Below are 20659 nucleotides of genomic sequence, written 5' to 3'. Positions count from 1 at the left end.
ACGGTGGAGTGCCACGTCATTTTTTTTCTAACACTCAGTCAATCTGTTCCTTACCGTACGGTAATGCCGAACGATATTGGTAAGGCCGAATGGTTATGATGACTGAATGACCGGACGGTATTGGTAGTGACCGAACAGTATTGTTAATGGCCGAACGATATTGGTAATGGCCGAATGGTTATGATGACTGAATGACCGAACGGTATTGGTGGTGACTGAACGATATTGGTGGTGACTGAACGATATTAGTGGTGGCCGAATGGTTATGATGACTGAATGGTGAAGGTGACCGAACGATGATGGTGACTGAATGATGATGGTGACCGAACGGTGAGGGTCAGATTGACTCAGTGCTAGAAAAAAGATGACGTGACACTCCACCGTTAGCCATCTCAGCTTCTTTTTAACGTCGTTGGTTTTTGAGGATGAAAAATTATGTTTTTCTAAAGAGAAAGACTAAAAAGTACCTTAGTTTGAAAGCTGGACTAAAAACAAAATCGCATAGTTTAGGGACTAAAAACATATTTAACCCATTTATATAATATTGTCATTTATAATATATTTTGTTGAGTTTTTTTTCTTCTGAAATTTTAATATAATAACGTAACTTAATTGGGTCAGCTTAAAAAAAAAGCAAATATACAATAAAAATTGTGGTTAAAAAAAATATATTTTACTATTAAAATTTATCTTTTAAAAAGTTATTTTCAATATACTTACATATAATTTTAGAGAAGCGAGTTGAATTGTGAGTTAAAAATTAAAAAAAAATATCAATATATTTATCGATTTGTTCAAATAATTCAAAGTTTAATGTAAACATAATCTGAGTGTAATTTTCAATCTATAATTATGAATAAATTTTATATCTTTTAATATAGGTCAAAAGAGATGATAAAAATAAGATATATAAAAATAAAAGAGAAACTATAAATAAATTAACTTGTTTTAATATTGTCCATACTCTATATCTTTCAATTTATATAATATTGTCATTTGTGATATATTTTGTTGAATTTCTTTCTAAATTTTTAATATAATAATGTAACACAATTGGAGTAAATTTTAAAAAAATCAAATATACAACATAAATCGTGGCTAAAATAGAATAAATTATATTTTACCATTAAAATTTATCTCTTAAAAAAATATTTTCAATATACTTAGATATAATCGTAGTGAATTAAAAATAAAAAAATCAAATATTAATATATTTATCGATTTCTTCAATAATTCAAAGTTTTAGGTAATCGATGTATTTTCCAACTTATTATTATGAATAAATTTTATATTTTTTTTAATAAAAATAAGATATGTAAGAATAAAAGAAAGATTATAAATAAATTTTCTTGCTTTAATGGTCAATATTCTATATCTTTTAATTTATATAAATGTTGTCATTTATAATATATTTTGTTAAGTTTTTTTTTTCTAAATTTTTAATTATAATAATTTTACTCAATTGGATCAAATTTAAAAAAATACAGTCGAAATTTTGTAGAATAAATTATATTTTATTATTATGATTTATCTTTTAAAAAATTATCTTCATAATTCCATATAAAATTAAAAAATCGAATACTAATATACTTATTTATTTGTTCAAATAATTTAATGTTTGAGATAAACTTTGTCTTCAGTATATTTTTTAACACATAATTATGAATAAATTTTCTATCTTTTAATATAAGTAAAAATAGATAATAAAAATAAAATATAAAAGAATAAGAGAGACTATAAATAAATTACCTTCCTCGTAACCCTCATAAACGGGTCGCATTCAACAGGAACAGAGAAAAGGAGGAACAGGTCGCATTCAACAGGAACAGAAAAGAAGAGGGAGAGAGAGAGAGCGCACTGATTCAAAGTTTTGAGTTAAATCGCAAAGAAACCAAAAGAAGTGCGAGACGAGGCAACACTGAGTGACACACCACCTTCAGTCACCGATTCTGCCATGGTAATTTTCTCTCTTAAAGTTTTTTCTTTACAACACTAACAGTAGTAATGATTGGATACCTAGATTTAGTCAAGTTTATTCCTTTTTAGGTGTAAAAACTTACAGTAAGGTGTAAGATTTTTATTTGGTTGCCTTTGGTTTGTGTTTAGGGGAGTATATGAATCTGGAGGCTTGTGTATAGGGTTAGGTGTAGAAAAAAATGGCTTTCATACAAGTTTGTGGTTTGTGAAATGGGGGAAAGGTTTGATGTTCGAACCAGAGGCTGATTCATACAATTTCGCCAATTGGAATACCTTTCGTACATCATGAGGCTGCAACTTCTAACAGTCATTTGAATGTCCTTTTTTAATCCTCTTAAAAAGCATCTTAACAAATGAGCATCACCTAGGTTTTATCTAGAGGTTATTGCGTCAAAATGATCATGGTACTCTACCACTCTATTAATATAATTCAAGCCAATTAGGACCTCCTGGAAGATTCGTAACAAACGAGGTATGCCATTGTAGTGCCTTCCCTTCAGAGTCGATTACAGCCAATTTTACACGAAAATCCTCAGGAGTGCCATTAATTGCTGTTGAAATGTGATAAGAGGTGGAGGAACAATGTTATTTGGATTTTGATTTTGAGGTACAAAATCAGGAATAATTAGAGGATCACATGTTGGTAAAGGAAACATTTGTTGAACAGAGGAACGATCCTCCATGGAGGAAGAAAAAAAAGGTGTATCCTCAAAGAATGTGACATCAGCTGACATATAATATCTCTTTGTGGAGGGAGAATAACATCTATACCCTTTCTGAAGACGAGAGTATCCTAAGAAAACACACTTGATAGCTTTTGCTGAGAGCTTATCAAGACCTGGAGAAACATTATGAACAAAACACATACACCCAAATACACGTGGGAAAACATGGTATAAAGTGTCGTTGGGAAAAATGACAGAGTGAGGAATTTTATTATTAAGAGAGGAAGAAGGCATCCTATCGACGGCGAAAACGGCGGTGGCTGGTGGTTGATGGCGTCTACAGAAGAGAGCCCCGGTGCTTGGCTCTTGATACCATTTTGGAGAATTAAGAGAAAGAAACTCTCTTTTTCTTATTATTATCTTCACACTAAACACATACTTATACAATAATGAAAAACAGTAATCAACAATAAACAGTAAACAGTAGGCTCCTACAGAGCCTATATCTAAAAACATATTACATTTCAACACTCCCCCTCAAGCTGGAGCATATAAGTCATATGCCCCAAGCTTGGAACATATGAATTGAATTCTAGGTCCCCTTAGAGATTTGGTCAACATGTCTCCGAGTTGTTCATTAGAATTGACAAATTCAGTAACCAGTTCCTTTGACAACAACTTCTCTCTAATAAAATGACAGTCAATTTCTATGTGTTTCGTCCTCTCATGAAACACAGGATTGGAGGAAATGTGTAGAGCTGCTTGATTGTCACAGTACAGTTTCATTTGCTCATTTGCACAAAACTTCAATTCTTGAAGAAGTTGTTTAATCCACACAAGTTCACATGTAGTCAGAGCCATAGATCGGTATTCAGCTTCAGTACTAGATCGAGCAACAACGTTTTGTTTCTTACTTTTCCAAGATACAAGATTCCCACCAAGTAAAACACAATATCCTGTAGTAGATCTTCGATCAATTGGACTACCAACCCAATCTGCATCACAATATCCTTCGATCCGAGTGTTTCCCTTGTTCTCATACAATAGTCCCTGTCCTGGACTTCCTTTTATGTATCTGAGAATGCGAAGTACTGCATTCCAATGATCAACATGTGGATTTTGCATAAATTGACTCACAACTCCAACTGGATAAGAAAGATCAGGTCTTGTTATGGTAAGATAAATGTGTTTATCTCATGGTGTATGTTCATGATATTGTTATTACAGGGAATGACATCACTAGAATTAATCAGTTAAAGAATCATCTGTTCAATCACTTTCAAACTAAAGATCTGGGTCGTCTAAAATATTTTCTTGGTATTGAAGTGACACAGTCAAAAGAAGGTGTCATCATTTCACAAAGGAAATATGCTCTTGACATTTTAGAGGAAACAGGTCTGACAAATTGCAAGCCCATTGACAATCCCATGGACCCAAATCAAAAGTTAATGACAGATCAGGGTGAACCTTTCTCAGACCCAGAGAGATATAGAAGACTAGTTGGAAAACTCATTTATCTTACCATAACAAGACCTGATCTTTCTTATCCAGTTGGAGTTGTGAGTCAATTTATGCAAAATCCACATGTAACATGTGGATTTTGCATAAATTGACTCACAACTCCAACTGGATAAGAAAGATCAGGTCTTGTTATGGTAAGATAAATGAGTTTTCCAACTAGTCTTCTATATCTCTCTGGGTCTGAGAAAGGTTCACCCTGATCTGTCATTAACTTTTGATTTGGGTCCATGGGATTGTCAAAGGAACTGGTTACTGAATTTGTCAATTCTAATGAACAACTCGGAGACATGTTGACCAAATCTCTAAGGGGACCTAGAATTCAATTCATATGTTCCAAGCTTGGGGCATATGACTTATATGCTCCAGCTTGAGGGGGAGTGTTGAAATGTAATATGTTTTTAGATATAGGCTCTGTAGGAGCCTACTGTTTACTGTTTATTGTTGATTACTGTTTTTCATTATTGTATAAGTATGTGTTTAGTGTGAAGATAATAATAAGAAAAAGAGAGTTTCTTTCTCTTAATTCTCCAAAATGGTATCAAGAGCCAAGCACCGGGGCTCTCTTCTGTAGACGCCATCAACCACCAGCCACCGCCGTTTTCGCCGTCGCCGCCGCCGCTTTCGCCGTCGTCTTCGCCGCCGCCGCCGCCGTCGTCGCCGGTACCCCATTTTCTCAGGAAAATTTAGGGGTTTTGTGCGCCTCCGTGAGCGCGACCCAACCCTGGTGGTCGCCGTCCCTGCATCCCCCTCACGCGCCGTCACGCGCCGCCGCAGCCCGCCAGATCTCGCGCGCGTACTGTTCACGCGCCGCCCTACGCTGGTCGGAATTTCACCGCGCATCTAGGGTTCCGCTCGCGTCACTCTCCTGAGCCTATATCTGACCTTACTTCCCTGTTTCAGTGGGTGTAATTGATACCTAGGGTTTTCTCTCTCCGAATAGTTGAATATCTCTCCAAGTTTGGTTCATTTTTTGATCTGTAATGGCATCTACTGCAATTAATTCCTCTCTATCTGCAACTCCTATCATCACATCTGCAAAACTCAACTGGAAAAATTATTTATCTTGGTCTTCTGCAGTGGAATTATGGTTTCTTGGTCAAGGACACCATGATCATCTAGAACAAGATATCTCTATGGTTCCAGATGAAGAAAAATCTCAATGGCAAAAATTGGATTTTCAGTTATGCGCAATTTTGTGGCAGTCAGTGGAGCAAGAGGTTTTAGATATCTTGAGACCCTATAAAACATATTACATTTCAACAATTGCGAACTACGTTTTACATTGATAGATCCATTGCTGAGCTGCATCACTACTAAAGCATGGACAATCAATTTGTGCCAATCGCTTTCCACTAGAATAATTGGAATTCAAAGGACGATCTCCTCTTTGTAACTTCTCCAATAATTCGCTGATCAACAAAAGAATCAATAGCATGTGGAATTGATGATGTAATTTCCGTGAGTCGTGCTTCAAGTTTCAACGTGATCCTATTCTCCAAATGTTCCTCTTGTTCACGTATGGTTGCTTGATACCACTGATGTAGGTAGAAATAGGAACAAAACTATTCGAAGAACTACAAAAGGCTTGAGGGATTCCAATGAATGAATAGATTCCGAAAATATATTGATTTGAGGAAGATTACATGACTGTTTATTCAGAAATCAGATCCCCCACTCTGTTTAGAGTATGCTTATTTATAGAAATGCGTTACATCAATTAATTATCAATGCCATAAATAAAACATTCTAACAAAATAATCAAAATTAAATTGATTGTTAATCAAAATTAATCTGATTTATAAACAGAATTATATTGATTTGCTGTCAGGTAGCTTCCTTACATTCCTATATCAATCTGCAACCTTCTGCTAATCTCTAGTTGACAACTATTTTGCAAGAGAGTTTTAGTGCTGTAATCTGGATGTAGTTGAAAATTTATTTACGTAAAAAATTGAAAAAACAATTTAGTGGTGCATTGGATATGAAAAGTCACATTAAATCATTTAATCTGGGCAGAGAAGATTGTGGTTTTGGAGCAACAATAGACCATCCTTAGGTGTTCAAGGAATTGGTTTAGGTCCAATGAAGTAATGGATTGAGGTTGCTGTGTCATTGGTGTCTCAGTGCAGAATTAAGTGAAGAACAGGTTAGGTGCCTTGGTGCAGGTCAGCAGTTTGAGTTGGCAGTGCAGAATGTATTAGAAGCTCCTGGAATTGGTTGAAGTAGTTTGACTAGGGGTGTTGGCTACTAGAGTTATTCTGGTTGGGTGTAGAAGAAATTGGAGAGCAGATTTTGGGTGATTCACGTCCATGCCAGCTGTTGGAACTACGGACTTGGTTGTGATAGTAGTTGCTGGGCTTATGGAGCGTGCATGCTATGGTTAGGAGTGTGGACAAGTCTGTGAAGCTGCTGGAGCATGTCCTTATTATTTGCACTAATTAGCTGCTATTTGCTGCTGCTGGAATACATTTTTAGACCTGACACAAGTAGGGACCAGCGCTGACCAGAGTTGGAGTGATCCTTGGGTTGTGTAGGCTGCTGAAGCTGCTGGAAATGGTGTTGACTGGTAGTTGGAAATTTCCAGAATATTGTGTGCAAGGTAGGATGGAAAACTGCTGGCTGCTGGACCATTCATCATGTGATTTGGTTTGAGTAGAACCTGCTGGAATTATTAGTGTTGCAGTGCAGTGATAAAAAATAGCTACTAAAATTTTGGTTGGTGTAGTACAGCCCTCTTTTCTTATTGATTAAAACTAGTTTTGGGTACTGAAATAAACTGGGTAAGGTAACTTTTGTACCAGGTAGTGGCTTAATTTTTTTTCCTGAGTTGACAGTGGCGGGGGGTGTTGGTACATCCTTGAGTTGAGATAGAGTCAGTGAGTGGAGAGTGGTTAGAGCAGAAAGCCTAGTGTGCGTGCAGAGTTTTCTTTGGGTTCTAGTTGCACTGGTTTGAGAGAACTCTCGGGTGTAGCATTATCCATCCTGTTGGGGGGTTTTGAGTGTGTGAGAATCAAGTGCATTGGCTTGTGAATGACGTGAGTTAGTAGAATGTTGAGAGTATCTCAGGAGTTTGCCTGCAACTGTAAACTGTTCAGAGTAGCACCAAAAAGGGGTGTCCAGTGGTCAGGCTATTAGGCCTGTTGTTACATCATTAGTTCTGGCCAGGTTAGCATTAAGGTGGTCCTTTTAAGTGAGTATTTCAGGGCATGGTCCTGCAGTCTTAATGGTCCAGTGTAGCATTCAGAGTGGTCCAAAATAGTTGGTTTTCAGAGGGAAAATTCTGCGGGTGTTTATATGGTCCAGATGTACCGTGAAATGGTATAGGTCGAGGGAGATATTAGGAGCTAGATTTGCAGCGTTATTACCCAGTCTAGGTCCACTTTTGCAATACATTTGAAAGGTCTATTTCTTTTAAATGTATGGTTGTGAACTATCATCACCGTGTATGCGTTAACTGCCCTGCATAAAGTATAGGACTATTCAAGTTTGTTTGAGCTGCCAAACACCTTTGTTATAGCTTGGACTTATCCTGGACGCTTTTGATGGTATATTGCAAGGCTGCATTCAATTGTTGACAGGTTTTATAATTTCCTTCCGCATATTTATACTTGGCAATGGTATTTTGCTGCTGGTTGAGAGCTATAGACAGCAGAAATGTTGCAGCTAGCTGCAGTCTCTCCCATGGCTATGTTTGGATGTCTTTAGTAGTTATTTTCAAACTGTTTGGGGTATTATGTGCTGTTCTGCTTGCTCAGGAAATAGGGTTGCAGCAGTCAGTCAAGACATTAGTGCTTGAGTTCAGTTTCTGGTTCTGTTTGGTGCAGTGTTTTGGGGGTTTAAGATGCTAGATTTGGTCCTATTCTTATTTGTTATGATTACTGGTGGTGTTGACTGCCACACTTTAAGGAATTTAAGCTGTTTGGGTGAACGTAGGTGCTGCTTTGGCATGTAATGGCTGTCATATAATTTTGCGAATAATTCTATCCTGTCACATACGTTTCTGATGCTTGTTTGGGTACTGTGGCAACCGAATTGCTGCAGCCATTTTTTTTCCTGTTTTAATGCTTTCTGTTAATTACCAATAGTTGTTTGACTCTCAAGCGAATTGGAGATTTTTCGTGCTGTTTCCGTGGGTTCTAGCAGAAAGGAATTGTTGCGGCTGGACCATTTTTGGGGACATGTGTTTGACAGGCAGTTTCCAAAGTTTTCTAATCTGTTGTTAGACTTATATAGGTGCTGTTTTGAGGTGTCCTTGGCTGCAACACAGCGGCGGTGATTGCCTTGTAAATTGCGTGAAAATGTTGCTTGCATAGTGATGGAAACCCAACTCGTTTGGGTCATGTAGGTTTACTGGTTTGGCAGTTTGAGGGCTGCCCGAACCCAGTTGAGGCTGCTATACGGCCGCAACTAGTTTTTGGTTGTATTTTCACAAGCCAAATACTGTTGTTTGTGTTAGAATAATTACTGTGACATATAATCATTAAGGCTAGTCTGCTAGACCAGTAATGCGTAGCACCTAGTTCTGTACCTAGAGGTCTAGTGGAGACTCTTGGTGTTCCATGTACTCTTGCTTTTTCAATATATATAGAAGATAATGAGAGGGATCTGTTAAGCCCTCAAGAATATACTTTATCAGTTTTCAATCTCAAGTTGGTATCGGAGCAGGTTCATCTTGCTCTGGTTTCTGTCATGGGTTGTCTACCAGCATTGTCATTGCTGTTCGCATCTGTTCGATGCCCTTTGCCGTTGTCCGCGGTTGTCTTGTCACTACTTGCAGCTGTCAACTGCAGTTTAAAGCTCTTCAACTTGGTTCTCTGCCATCTCACATCTGTCTGTCGTTGTTCGCCGCCGAACGCCGCCATCCGCCATCACTGTTCTGTCCGGCGACCACTGGATCTGGTTCGTCTCTTCACACGACGACCATCCCCACCGGTGCCGGAGTCTGATTCTCCTCCACGCTCCGCCACATGCAGCTTCTTTGTGCACTGCGAACAGGCGCGTACTGTTCATGCGCCGCCCTCTGCCCGTCGGAAGGTCACCACGACACCTCCATAGCTGTTGCCTGAGCCTTCTCTCTCTGTTCTGACCCTCAAAACCCTACTTCAGTGAAGTCCAGAAGCTCCCCTTGAAGAAAACCCTAAGAAACCCTCTCAGTTTTTTGGTTCCTCACTGTCGCATTTTTTCTCGCCTATTTTTATCAAGAATGGCGTCTGGAAGTGTTCTTTCTTTCTCTAGAAGTCCCTCCATTACTTTCGAAAAGCTAAACGGAAAGAATTATCTGTCTTGGTCTGCTGCCGTGGAAATGTGATTCCTCGGTCAAGGGCATTATGACCACCTTGAGTAGGATGGAAGCCAAGTACCTTCTGAAAAAGCTGAACAATGGAAACAAGCAGATTTCCAATTGTGTGCCCTATTGTGGCAATCTGTGGAACCTCAACTTTTGATATCTCTTAGAGCCTTCAAAACATGTCACTCTTTTTGGAAGAAAGCTCAAAGCATTTATGCTAATGATATTCAACGTCTCTATGATACAACAAACAAGCTTGCATGTCTCAAAATGACAGACCATGATATGGTCTTCTTCATGATTGAAGCCCAAGTAGCTGTGGAAGAGTTGAGAATGTTCTTGGAAGTGGAATCTTCGGAAGACATCAAGAAGAAGCTTGACAAGTATTATATGGTGATGATCCTCCGTGCTTTACATCCAGATTTGAATCATATCAGAGATAAACTTCTGACAAGTCATGAGGTCCCTTCCTTGGAAGCCTTGACCACACGTCTTCTTCCTGTTCCAGTGCCTCAATCTCAGGAAGCTCATGAAACAATGGAACCATCTGTCATGGTTGCCACGCGAGGAAGAGGAGGACGTGGCACTAGAGGAGGAGGACGTGGAGGTCGGGGACGTCCACAGTGCACTTACTGTAAGAGGGTGGGTCACACCCAAGAAAACTGCTACTCCTTCCATGGTTTTCCTTCAAAAACCGACAATATCTCTAAGGCTGAAACTCCCACTTTCGATTCCAAGTTCACTGAAGAAGAGTATCAAGAGTATCTGCGATTAAAGTCTAACAGCTTGGCCCAATCATCTCAATCCCCAAGTACATCCACAGCTTGCATTTCTCAATCCATGGAAGGTCAAAATTCATGGGTAATTGACTCGGGTGCTTCTGATCACATCTCTGGTAATACCTCATTGTTCTCAACCCTTTCCCTCCAAGAAAAACCCCATTTCATTACCCTTGCAAATGGCTTTAAAACTTGTTCAAAGAAAGTCAGTCAAGTCTCCCTGTCTCCCTCTCTAACTCTGAAATCTGTTCTTTTTGTCCCTAACTGTCCATTCAATTTACTTTCCTTAAGTTAGTTAACCAAAATGTTACATTGTTCAATAACTTTTGATTCAAAATCTTTTCTTATATAGGAGCGTGGCTCGGGGAGACAGATTGGAGAAGGATATGAAGCTGGAGGTTTATACCATTTTGGATCTCGTCCACGGGTATCCTGTGTTGCAGCTCTTCCCCCTAAAGTGTTACATGACTGATTTGGCCATCCTAACTTGTCAAAGTTAAAAAAGATGTGTCCTGAACTTAGTGGTCTTCAGACTTTAGAATGTAAGTTTTGTCAACTAGGAAAACATGTTAGATCTATCTTTCCTAAAAGGTCTCAATCAATGTGTAATTCTAGTTTTTCTATTATTCATTATGATGTCTGGGGACCTAGTCGCATCTCTTCTTTTGGTTTTAGGTATTTTGTTACATTTATTGATGAGTATTCTAGATGTACTTGGGTTTATCTACTGAAAGATCGCTCTGAATTGTTACTCATCTTCACATCCTTTTTGAATGAAATCAAGAACCAATTTGGTCAAGTAATTAAAATCTTAAGAAGTGATAATGCTAAAGAGTATTTCTCCTCCACTTTTTCTGCAATCCTTAGCTCCCATGGTATTTTTGCATCAGTTCACTTGTCCTCATACACCCCAGCAAAATGGTATAGCCGAAAGAAAAAATAAACACTTGGTTGAAACTGCTCGTACACTTTTGGTTGGTGCCCATATTCCTGTTCATCACTGGGGGATGCCATCTTAACTGCATGTTTTCTTATTAATAGGATGCCCTCGTCCTCTCTCAATAATAAAGTCCCTTTCTCCATTCTCTTTCCTAATGATCCTCTCTTTCACACCCCTCCTTGAGTTTTTGGTTGTGTCTGTTTTGTTCACGACATGTCTCCGGAGCTAGACAAGCTCTCCGCTCGTGCGATAAAATGTGTCTTTTTAGGCTATTCTCGGCTTCAAAAAGGGTACCGATGTTACTCTCCTGAAACCAAGAAGTACTGCATGTCTGCTGATGTTACATTCTTTGAACAGACACCTTTCTTCTCTCCATCTGTTCAAGATGTTCATATCCTCCAACAGGTCCTTCCTCTTCCAATGGTTGAGTCCAATATCTCCAATGTCTCAATCAATCCAAGTCATGCTCAAGGTCCTCCCGAACCTTCCTCTCCACATATTGGTATCTTCCGCCACAGTACCCCGATGGGTAGTCCTCTTTCAGAAAATGGTGGATCTCCTCCTTCAAATTCTTCTCCCTCACCGCCTCCTGCCACGCCTCCTGCCACGCCTCCTGGTGAAAATGATTCTGGTTGGCCCATTGTTCTTAGAAAAGGTACTCGTTCCACTCGAAACCCTCATCCCATTTATAATTTTCTTAGCTATCACAGACTGTCGCCCTCCTTTTATTCCCTTTTATCCTCAGTGTCTTCTGTGGTTATACCCAAAAATGTGAAAGAAACACTTGATCATCCTGGATGGCGACAAGCCATGATTGCAGAAATGCAAGCTCTTGACCATAATAATACTTGGGAGCTTGTGTCACTTCCCCCGGGCAAAAAGGCTGTTGGTTGTCGATGGGTATATGCAGTTAAAGTCGGCCCTAATGGTGACTTTGATAGGCTAAAAGCCCGGCTAGTTGCAAAAGGATACACTCAGGTTTATGGCCTTGATTATTGTGACACCTTTTCTCCTGTGGCCAAGATGACTACCATTCGTCTTTTCTTCGCAATGGCAGCCATTCGTCATTGGCCACTTCATCAATTGGATATCAAAAATGCCTTTCTCCATGGTGATCTTGAGGAAGAAGTTTATATGGAGCAACCTCCTGGGTTGGTTGCTCAGGGGGAGTCTGGTATGGTTTGCAAATTGCACCGATCTTTATATGGGCTCAAGCAATCACCACGTGCTTGGTTTGGAAAATTCAGCGCCATTGTTCAAAAATTTGGGCTAAAACGCAGTGAAGCAGATCACTCAGTCTTTTATTATCATTCGTCTCTCGGGAAATGTGTCTACTTAATAGTATATGTTGATGATATAGTCATTACAAGAAATGATATTGCTGGAATATCTCAATTGAAGGAGTACTTGTGTAGACAGTTCCAAACCAAGGATCTTGGAAGCCTCAAATACTTCTTAGGCATTGAAGTCGCTCAGTCAAAAGATGGAGTTGTAATCTCCCAAAGGAAGTATGCTCTGGATATTTTGCAAGAAACAAGCATGATTGATTGTAGACCGGTTGACAGTCCTATAGACCCAAATCAAAAATTAACAACAGAAGAAGGTGAGTTATTCTCCGACTCGGAGAGATATAGGAGGCTAGTTGGAAAACTAATCTATCTCATTATTACAAGGCCAGATCTATCTTTTGCAGTTGGAGTGGTTAGTCAGTTCATGCAAGTTCCATGTGTTGGCCATTGGAATGCTATCATTCGCATTCTAAGATATGTGAAAAAGGCTCTCGGGCAAGGGCTCTTATATGAAGAAAAAGGAAGCCTTTAGGTATCAGGATATTGTGATGCCGATTGGGCAGGTTCTCCTGTTGATAGACGATCTGCTACTGGATATTGTGTTTTCCTTGGAGGAAACATTATCTCATGGAAAAGTAAGAAGTGGCTCGATCAACAGCTGAAGCTGAATATAGGGCAATGGCGTCACTAACATGTGAACTTATATAGGTGAAGCAGTTCCTTCAAGAGCTTAGCTTCTGTGACATCTAGAGTATGAAGATATATTGTGATAACCAAGCTGCTCTTCACATTGCATCAAATCTAGTGTTTCACGAGAGAACTAAACATATAGAAATTTATTGTCATTTTGTTTGGGAAAAGTTATTGTCAAAAGAAATATGTACCGAGTTTGTTGGATCAAATGACCAACTTGCAGATGTGTTGACCAAGTCATTAAGGGACCTCGGATTGAGTTTATTTGTTCCAAGCTTAGTACATACAATCTGTATGCTCTAGCTTGAGGGGAGTGTTAGAATAATTATTGTTACATATCATCATTAAGGCTAGTCTGCTAGACCAGTAATGAGTAGTACCTAGTTCTGTACCTAGAGGTCTAGTGCAGACTCTTGGTGTTCCATGTACTCTTGCTTTTTCAATATATATAGAAGATAATGAGAGGGATCTGTTAAGCCCTCAAGAATATATTTTTATCAGTTTTCAATCTCAAGTGTTTGAAAGTCTATAATGTAGCTAGGGTTGTGGTATGTGATGACTGAAGCTGATATGTTTTGAAATGCTATATGCTCAGGAGATCAGAGTATATAGAATGAATGATTGTCCGCATAGGTAACCCAAAATTTTTGAGGACAAATTTTTGAAGTTAAGAAGAATGTAAGACTCGGGAAATTAGTAGATGCCTAAGCATAATTTAATTATAGAATAAAGAATAGGAGTTGACATAGTGGTAATGTGATGTGTGTATGTGGTTTGTGGCGCAGAAGTGGAATTGAAGATGTAATTTCCATGAGTTGTGCTTCAAGTTTCGATGTGATCCTATTCTCCAAATGTTCCTCTTGTTCATGTAAGGTTGCTTGATACCACTGATGTAGGTAGAACTAGGATCAAAACTATTCGAACAACTACAAAAGGCTTGAGGGATTCCAATGAATGAATAGAATCCGAAAATATATTGATTTGTGGAAGATTAAAAGACTGTTTATGCAGAAATCAGATCCCCACTCTGTTTAGAGTATGCTTGTTTATAAAAATGCATTACATCAATTAATTAGCAATGCCATAAATAAAAATTCTAACAAAATAATCAAAATTAAATTGATTGTTAATCAAAATTAATCTGATTTATAAACAGAATTAAATTGATTTTCTGTCACGTATCTTCCTATATCAATTTGAAACCTTCTGCTAATCTCTAGTTGACAATTATTTTGCAAGAAAGTTTTAGTGCTGTAATCTGGATGTAGTTGAACATTTATTTACGTAAAAAATTGAATAATCAATTTAGTGGTGCATTGAATGTGAAATGTCACATTAAATCATTTAATCTGGATAGAGAAGATTGTGGTTCTTCTGTCATGATTCCTAAATTATTTTATTTATATGCATTATGAAGTGTTTTTAATACCACTTTTTGGTGCTTAAATATCCCATTTATGGTCGAAAGGGTGCTTGATATGCAGATGAAGAAGAAGAAGAAATCAGATACAGAAAGGCAGCATGACGACTACAATGAATTTAAGAGCAATGAAGATAAAGATGATAGTCAATACAAAATGAAGGAGTGGAAGAAGAAAACACTGATGGAAGTAGGAAAAAGTAAGGAGTATAATGAATTTGAAAGAAATGAAGGTGAAGGTGAAGATGATGCCCATAGTAAGAAGAGGAAGAAGAAAAAATGGAGTAGAGAAAGCAAAAGTAAGGAGTATGAAGTCTTTGAAAAGAATGAAGGTGAAGGTGAAGCTGATGCCAAAGGTAAGGAGAGGAAGAAGAAAAAACTGAGGGAAGATGACAAATGTAAGGAGTATGATGAGTTTGAAAACAATGAACGTGAAGATGATGCCCAAGGTAGGAAGAGAAAGAAGAAAAAATGGAGTAAAGAAAGCAAAAGTAAGGAGTGTAATGTCTTTGAAAGGAATGAAGGTGAAGATGATGTGAAAGATAAGAAGAACAACAAACTGAGTGAAGAAGCAAAAAGTAAGGAGTATAATGAATTTGACAGCAATGAAGTTGAACACAATGCCCAAGGTAAGAAGAAAAAAATGAGTAAAGAAAGCAAAAGTGAAGAGTATAAGGTCTTTGAAAGGAATGGAGGTGAAAGCTATTCCGAAGGTAAGAAGAGGAAGAAGAAAAAATTGAGTACAGAAAGCAAAAGTAAGGAGTATGAAGTCTTTGAAAAGAATGAAGGTGAGGGTGAAGGTGATGTAAAAGGTAAGGAGAGGAAGAAGAAACAACTGAGGGAGGAAGGCAAAAGTAAGGAATTTGAAAACAATAATGGTGAAGATGATGCCCAAGGTAGGAAGGGGGAGAAGAAAAAGTTGAGTAAAGAAAGCAAAAGTGAGGAGTATAATGTCTTTGAAACGAATGAAGGTGAAGATGATGCCAAAGGTAAGAAGAAGAGAAAAAAACATGGTGAAGAAAGCAAAAGCAAGGAGTATAATGAGTTTGAAAATAACGAAGGTGAAGGTGATGCCCAAGGTAAGAAGAGGAAGAAGAAAAAATTGAGTAAAGAAAACAAAAGTAAGGAGTATAATATATTTCAAAGGAATGAAGGTGAAGACAATGTTGAAGGTAGGAAGAGTAAGAAGGAAAAAATGATTGAAGACAGCAAAAGCAAGGACAAAAATATAATGACAAAGAAGAAAGCCAAGGAAGATAATGGTGACTCTTCTAATCCTGAACACACTGTATTATCCAAACCCAAACGGGTAACTTTTTCTGATCAAGTGGATGTTTGTTGTGATGGCTTAGTCCGTGGGAAACGGTTCACACCAGAAGAAGATGAGCAGGTTAAATCGGCTGTTTATAATTTTATAGAGTCTCGTGGTTTGGGAGATGAAGGTCTAGATATGGTTCTCCATTGCCAGGCTCATCGGGAAATTAGACATTGTTGGAAGGAAATTGCAGCAGCCTTACCCCACAGGCCAGTGTATAGTGTGTATACTCGTGCCCATATTTTGTTTGAAAGGGGTGAGAAGCGAAGGTGGACACCTGAAGAGTATGAATTTTTACGGAAGGTCAAGGAACAACATGGATCTAATTGGAGACAAGTAGCTGACGCATTGGGCAAAAATCGAATTCATGTAAAGGATGCATGGCGTAGAGTGAAATTAAGAAATACAAATAAAGGACGATGGACCCAAGAGGAGTATCAAAAGTTATTTGATTTAGTGAACCTGGACCTACGTGTGAGCGCTTCACAGGGTTATAGAAAATCAAAACATGGTATGTTGCGAGATAATATTGGTTGGGAGGCAATTGGTGAAAAGTTGGCCACTAGAAACTCCGTGAGCTGCTGCCACAAGTGGTATGATAAATTAAGATCACCCATGGTTGCTACTGGTGCCTGGAGTGATACTGATGACTATCGCCTGGTCGATGCTTTATATAATTTGGATGCGTGCTGCATGGAGGAGGTGGATTGGGACAATCTGCTTGAGCATAGGACTGGTGAGGCATGTAGAAAACGGTGGAACCAAATTGTCCGATATATTGGGGAGCATGGGGGGAAGCCATTTGCTGAGCAGGTTGAAATTCTTGCAAAAAGATATTGCCCCAACTTATTGCAAGAAAGAGAGGCCTTTGATGCAAAACCTTTGGTTTGTTGAGATTATGTTTAGAAATGTGTAGGTTTATGTAATAATAATAAGTCACAGAGCAAAAAGGTAAGATTTGGTTGTTTGGGCTAACGAGGATGGTGGGTATTTTGGGTAAGGAAGGTGTAAGGTAGGTTTTTGTTTTGGCTGGTATTTCTCTTCGAATACCTTTGCCAATGAAACCGCTCGTAGGTTTTTGTTTTTGTTCTGAACCATTTGAAAAAAAATCAAATTCTCCAACTCTTTGATTTTTATGTCCTCTTCTCGTCACTGCCATCTTTTATGTAGTCTCATTTACTGTGCCCAGATAACTTTTTTTTTATTCCTGATGGATGCTCAATTTCGTTTATTGCAGACATAATAGAGTTATTTGATTCATTTTATTATAAATTGTCTGTATTTTATATTGCAGTCTTATTTATTTTATTGTTTCTTATAAGTAAATACTTTAGATAACACTTTTTTTTTATTGTTTCTTATAAATACTTACTTTAGGAGTAGAAATTATGATTTGGAAGGAATATAAAGGATAAATATTTTGAAATCAAATGAAATTGAAAAAGACGATTTAGTATAATTTCCAGTATGATTGTACATAGGTATAGGTTTGATTGTTGAAAATTGTACATTGGAGTAGGAGGCTAGTATCAGGTGAAGGCTACTTTTATGGTACTGACTCTTTTATTAATATTGGGTACTATTTCTTATATTGTGCATTTCTACATATTTTTTTAGTTAGAGGATTGATGCATTATTTTAATTGTATGTTTTGAATCTTTTTGTTAGCGTTAAGTTATTTAAGTTGTCTTAGTGTTTTATTTATGTTTACTTAACTATTTATCCTTGAACATTTTCACATTTGGAAAATTGGAGATTATTTCTTGAGATGGAACACATTAAATTTTGTTACAATTAAAAAATTAAACACCCTTAATTAGTTTTCATTTGAGATGATTATTACTTTTAACATTTTTATTGAAGTGTTAAATATGTTTTTAATTTTTATGTGAAATTAAATTTTATTTATATTTTAAACTTTAAATTATTTTCATCCTCAAATCTTATTAATTAATAAAATTAGTTATTTGTATGATAATTTGTGAGTAGGGATGAGAAAAATATTTGTGTCCACAAATATTTGGAGATAAAATCTGTAATAAATAATTGATACTTATATTATCTACGAGTAACAACTATTTTATATTTGTTAATAAACGAATCAGGTGTATGGATTATATTACTCGTACTTGTGGATATCCGTTAATTACAAAAAATTAAAATTTAATTTATATTTTATTAAGTTATATTTAATTAAAATAAAAATTAATTTATATTTTATTAGATTAAATTTAATTAAAATTAAAATTAAATTTTAATTTATATTTAATTTAATTTATATTATATTTTATAATTTTTTTTGTAATTTTATTTTAAAATTTATAAAATATTTTTTTTAAACATTCACAAGTATTCACATGTATTTGCAAGTTTTAGGATATCCGCTATATTTTTTAAATGGGTATTTGATGAGTAACAAGTAAATTTTTTTTGTCGTAGATCAAGTAACCGGTACGCACTATTTGTACCTGACTTGAACCATTGTCATCCCTAGATGAGAGGTTGTGTAGGAAAAAGCTTTTGGTCTCCATTTCTTTTGAAGCTCCAACCTAAATATAGTGTGTTTACGAATAATGTTGTAAAAAAGAACCTCATATATATGAAATTTTGTAAAATTGGTGAGAAATCTGCTTTGTATTTTAAAATAGAAAAAATGGATTTAGATGAGGATGGGAAGAGTTACGGAATCAATAATTTGATGAATTATAATTAACTTATCACTTTACCACTCTTCAAACTCAAGATTTGCTTGAATGTTGAGGTAAACACATAGTTTCAACAGATTTGGTGAAGTAATGTTTGATATGGTATTTGTGGGTTGAGAAGATGGATAAGAAGGGAGAGGCCATGAGAAAGGATGGAAGGAAAATGAGAAGGAAAAAGAGACATTAACATGGAAATACACGTGTTAACATGTAAGCATATACATGATAATATTTTTTTGTCACATCAACAAATCTTTAACTCTTTGCTCATAAGGACTACATTTATTTATCAATAAAGTTTATGAATGAATATAATTCAAAGATTAGAACTTGAACAAAATTTAATTGTGCATAAAAATTAAGGGAACTAAAACAATATTTAACTCTTTATTAAAATTTTCAAATTATCTAAGAAATTAGGATTTAGTGCTGTTTTATTTTGATCTTTTATGAATGACAAAGTGAGTCGTTAGCTTGCCAAAATGAGGTAAATTGACTTGAAATTTTCAACCTACAAAACCTGTTTTTTGTGTGATTTCTTAACTTATTTTTTATTTAAATTTAAATTTAAAATAAAATAATTGAAAATATTAACTTTTCTATATTTTATTTCCTAACTCATTTTTTATTTAAATTAAAATTTAAAATAAAATAATTGAAAATATTAACTTCTCTGTATTTTATTTTTTATTTTTTTAAGGATCTAACTTAAATTATTAAAATCATTAGTTGTAATAAAATAATTTAACATGTAAATATTATAATTATTTTAATTTATCCAATTAAAAGTTTTAGTTAATTAATTAAAAATTTAGAAAATATTTATATAATTAAATATGAGTTTAATATATATATATATATATATATATATATATATATATATATATATATATATATATATATATATATATATATATATATATATATATATATATATATATATATATATATATATATATATATATATATATATATATAAATTTTTTAAAAAAAATAAAAAATTGTAGTGAAAATTCTGTTAGCCTACCAACCTACCCTTTAATGGGACATGTTGCATACTATTATCCATTTTATTATGGAGGGTGAGGTCAATCCTGTTCGTTTTTGGTAGGCTAATGGTGGATTGGATTAAATGAGTATGATCGATTCGATTTTTCATTTTTAATCATATATTTATCTATCAACAATTTGAAATGAAAATGGGAGATTATTTGTCCTAATTTAATAGAATTTCTTGTAAGATGCTATGTGCTGGACATACTTCCTAGAAGTATTTTTCAGATTTCTTTTATTTTCTTTTGTCTTACACTGTGTGTTTGATGTATCCGAAGTTATTTTAAATAGGTTTAATGTTTATTTTGGTTCGTAGGTCTAGTAAATTTATTTAAATAGTCCTAGTTCTTATTTAAATGTTTATATTTATCTTATATATTTTAAAAACGGTTTAAATTAGTTTTTTTTTACACAAATAACAGAAATACGTAACAAAATTAGTCCAATTAACATAACAATATTAAAAGTCATATATATATATATATATATATATATATATATATATAAATATAAATAAAATTTATGAAACACAGTTTAATTCTTTTTAAAAACAATTAGCTATATTTAATTTATTAATTTATATTTGAATAACTGACCCAAAAATAATAATATTTTTACTCATATTATTAATTATTTTTTAACTTAGCATAATTTCAGAAACTAAAAATATTGAAAAATATATTGGAAACATTTTATCTGTCTTACTATTAATTGGTAATGTAAAATAGTTATTAGTTATAATATATATTAAGGAAGATGAAGAGAGAATTAAATTATATCTACGATCCTTTTAATATGAAATCATCTAAAACAAAAGAGAAGGTTGATTCGGATTAAAAGTAACTTATTCTAAGATTAAGTGGATTAGTAATATAAGTTTCAAAAATATCATCAAGGATTAGTTTAAGTCTTTGTTAAGTTGTAGAGAGCAAGTTCTTTTATGTCAAGAACCTTTTTCGATTGTCATTAATCTTGAATACTTTGGATTAGTTAAAGTTATAAGATAAAAATGAAG

At 35.5% G+C, this 20659-nt stretch overlaps 1 protein-coding gene across 3 annotated transcripts; it reads left to right on the top strand.

The window, feature by feature from the left end:
• Nucleotides 1–1765: 1765 nt before the first annotated feature.
• LOC108338141 (RNA polymerase I termination factor) lies at nt 1766–17022 on the top strand. Of its 3 annotated transcripts, XM_052880059.1 has the most exons (3): nt 1772–1957; nt 13937–14019; nt 14636–17022. In XM_052880059.1, the coding sequence occupies exon 3, from the start codon at nt 14636–14638 to the stop codon at nt 16778–16780; it is 2145 nt and encodes a 714-aa protein (XP_052736019.1). In that variant the 5' UTR covers nt 1772–1957; nt 13937–14019; the 3' UTR covers nt 16781–17022. The 3 variants fall into 3 exon arrangements, with proteins under 3 accessions (XP_017430357.1, XP_052736019.1, XP_017430356.1); XM_017574868.2 differs by lacking the exon at nt 13937–14019 and having other exon boundaries at nt 1766–1957; XM_017574867.2 differs by lacking the exon at nt 13937–14019 and having other exon boundaries at nt 14620–17022.
• The last annotated feature ends 3637 nt before the right edge of the window (nt 17023–20659 follow it).

The sequence above is a fragment of the Vigna angularis genome, chromosome 7 (genome assembly GCF_016808095.1).
Source record: "Vigna angularis cultivar LongXiaoDou No.4 chromosome 7, ASM1680809v1, whole genome shotgun sequence".
Lineage (NCBI taxonomy): Eukaryota > Viridiplantae > Streptophyta > Magnoliopsida > Fabales > Fabaceae > Vigna > Vigna angularis.
The sequence above is the reverse complement of the archived record's forward strand: the minus strand, read 5'-3'. Positions and strand labels throughout refer to the sequence as shown.

Coding starts and splice junctions, on each gene's coding strand:
- LOC108338141 (XM_017574867.2), top strand. CDS start 14,630: ATGCAGATGAAGAAGAAGAAGAAATCAGATACAGAAAGGCAGCATGAC.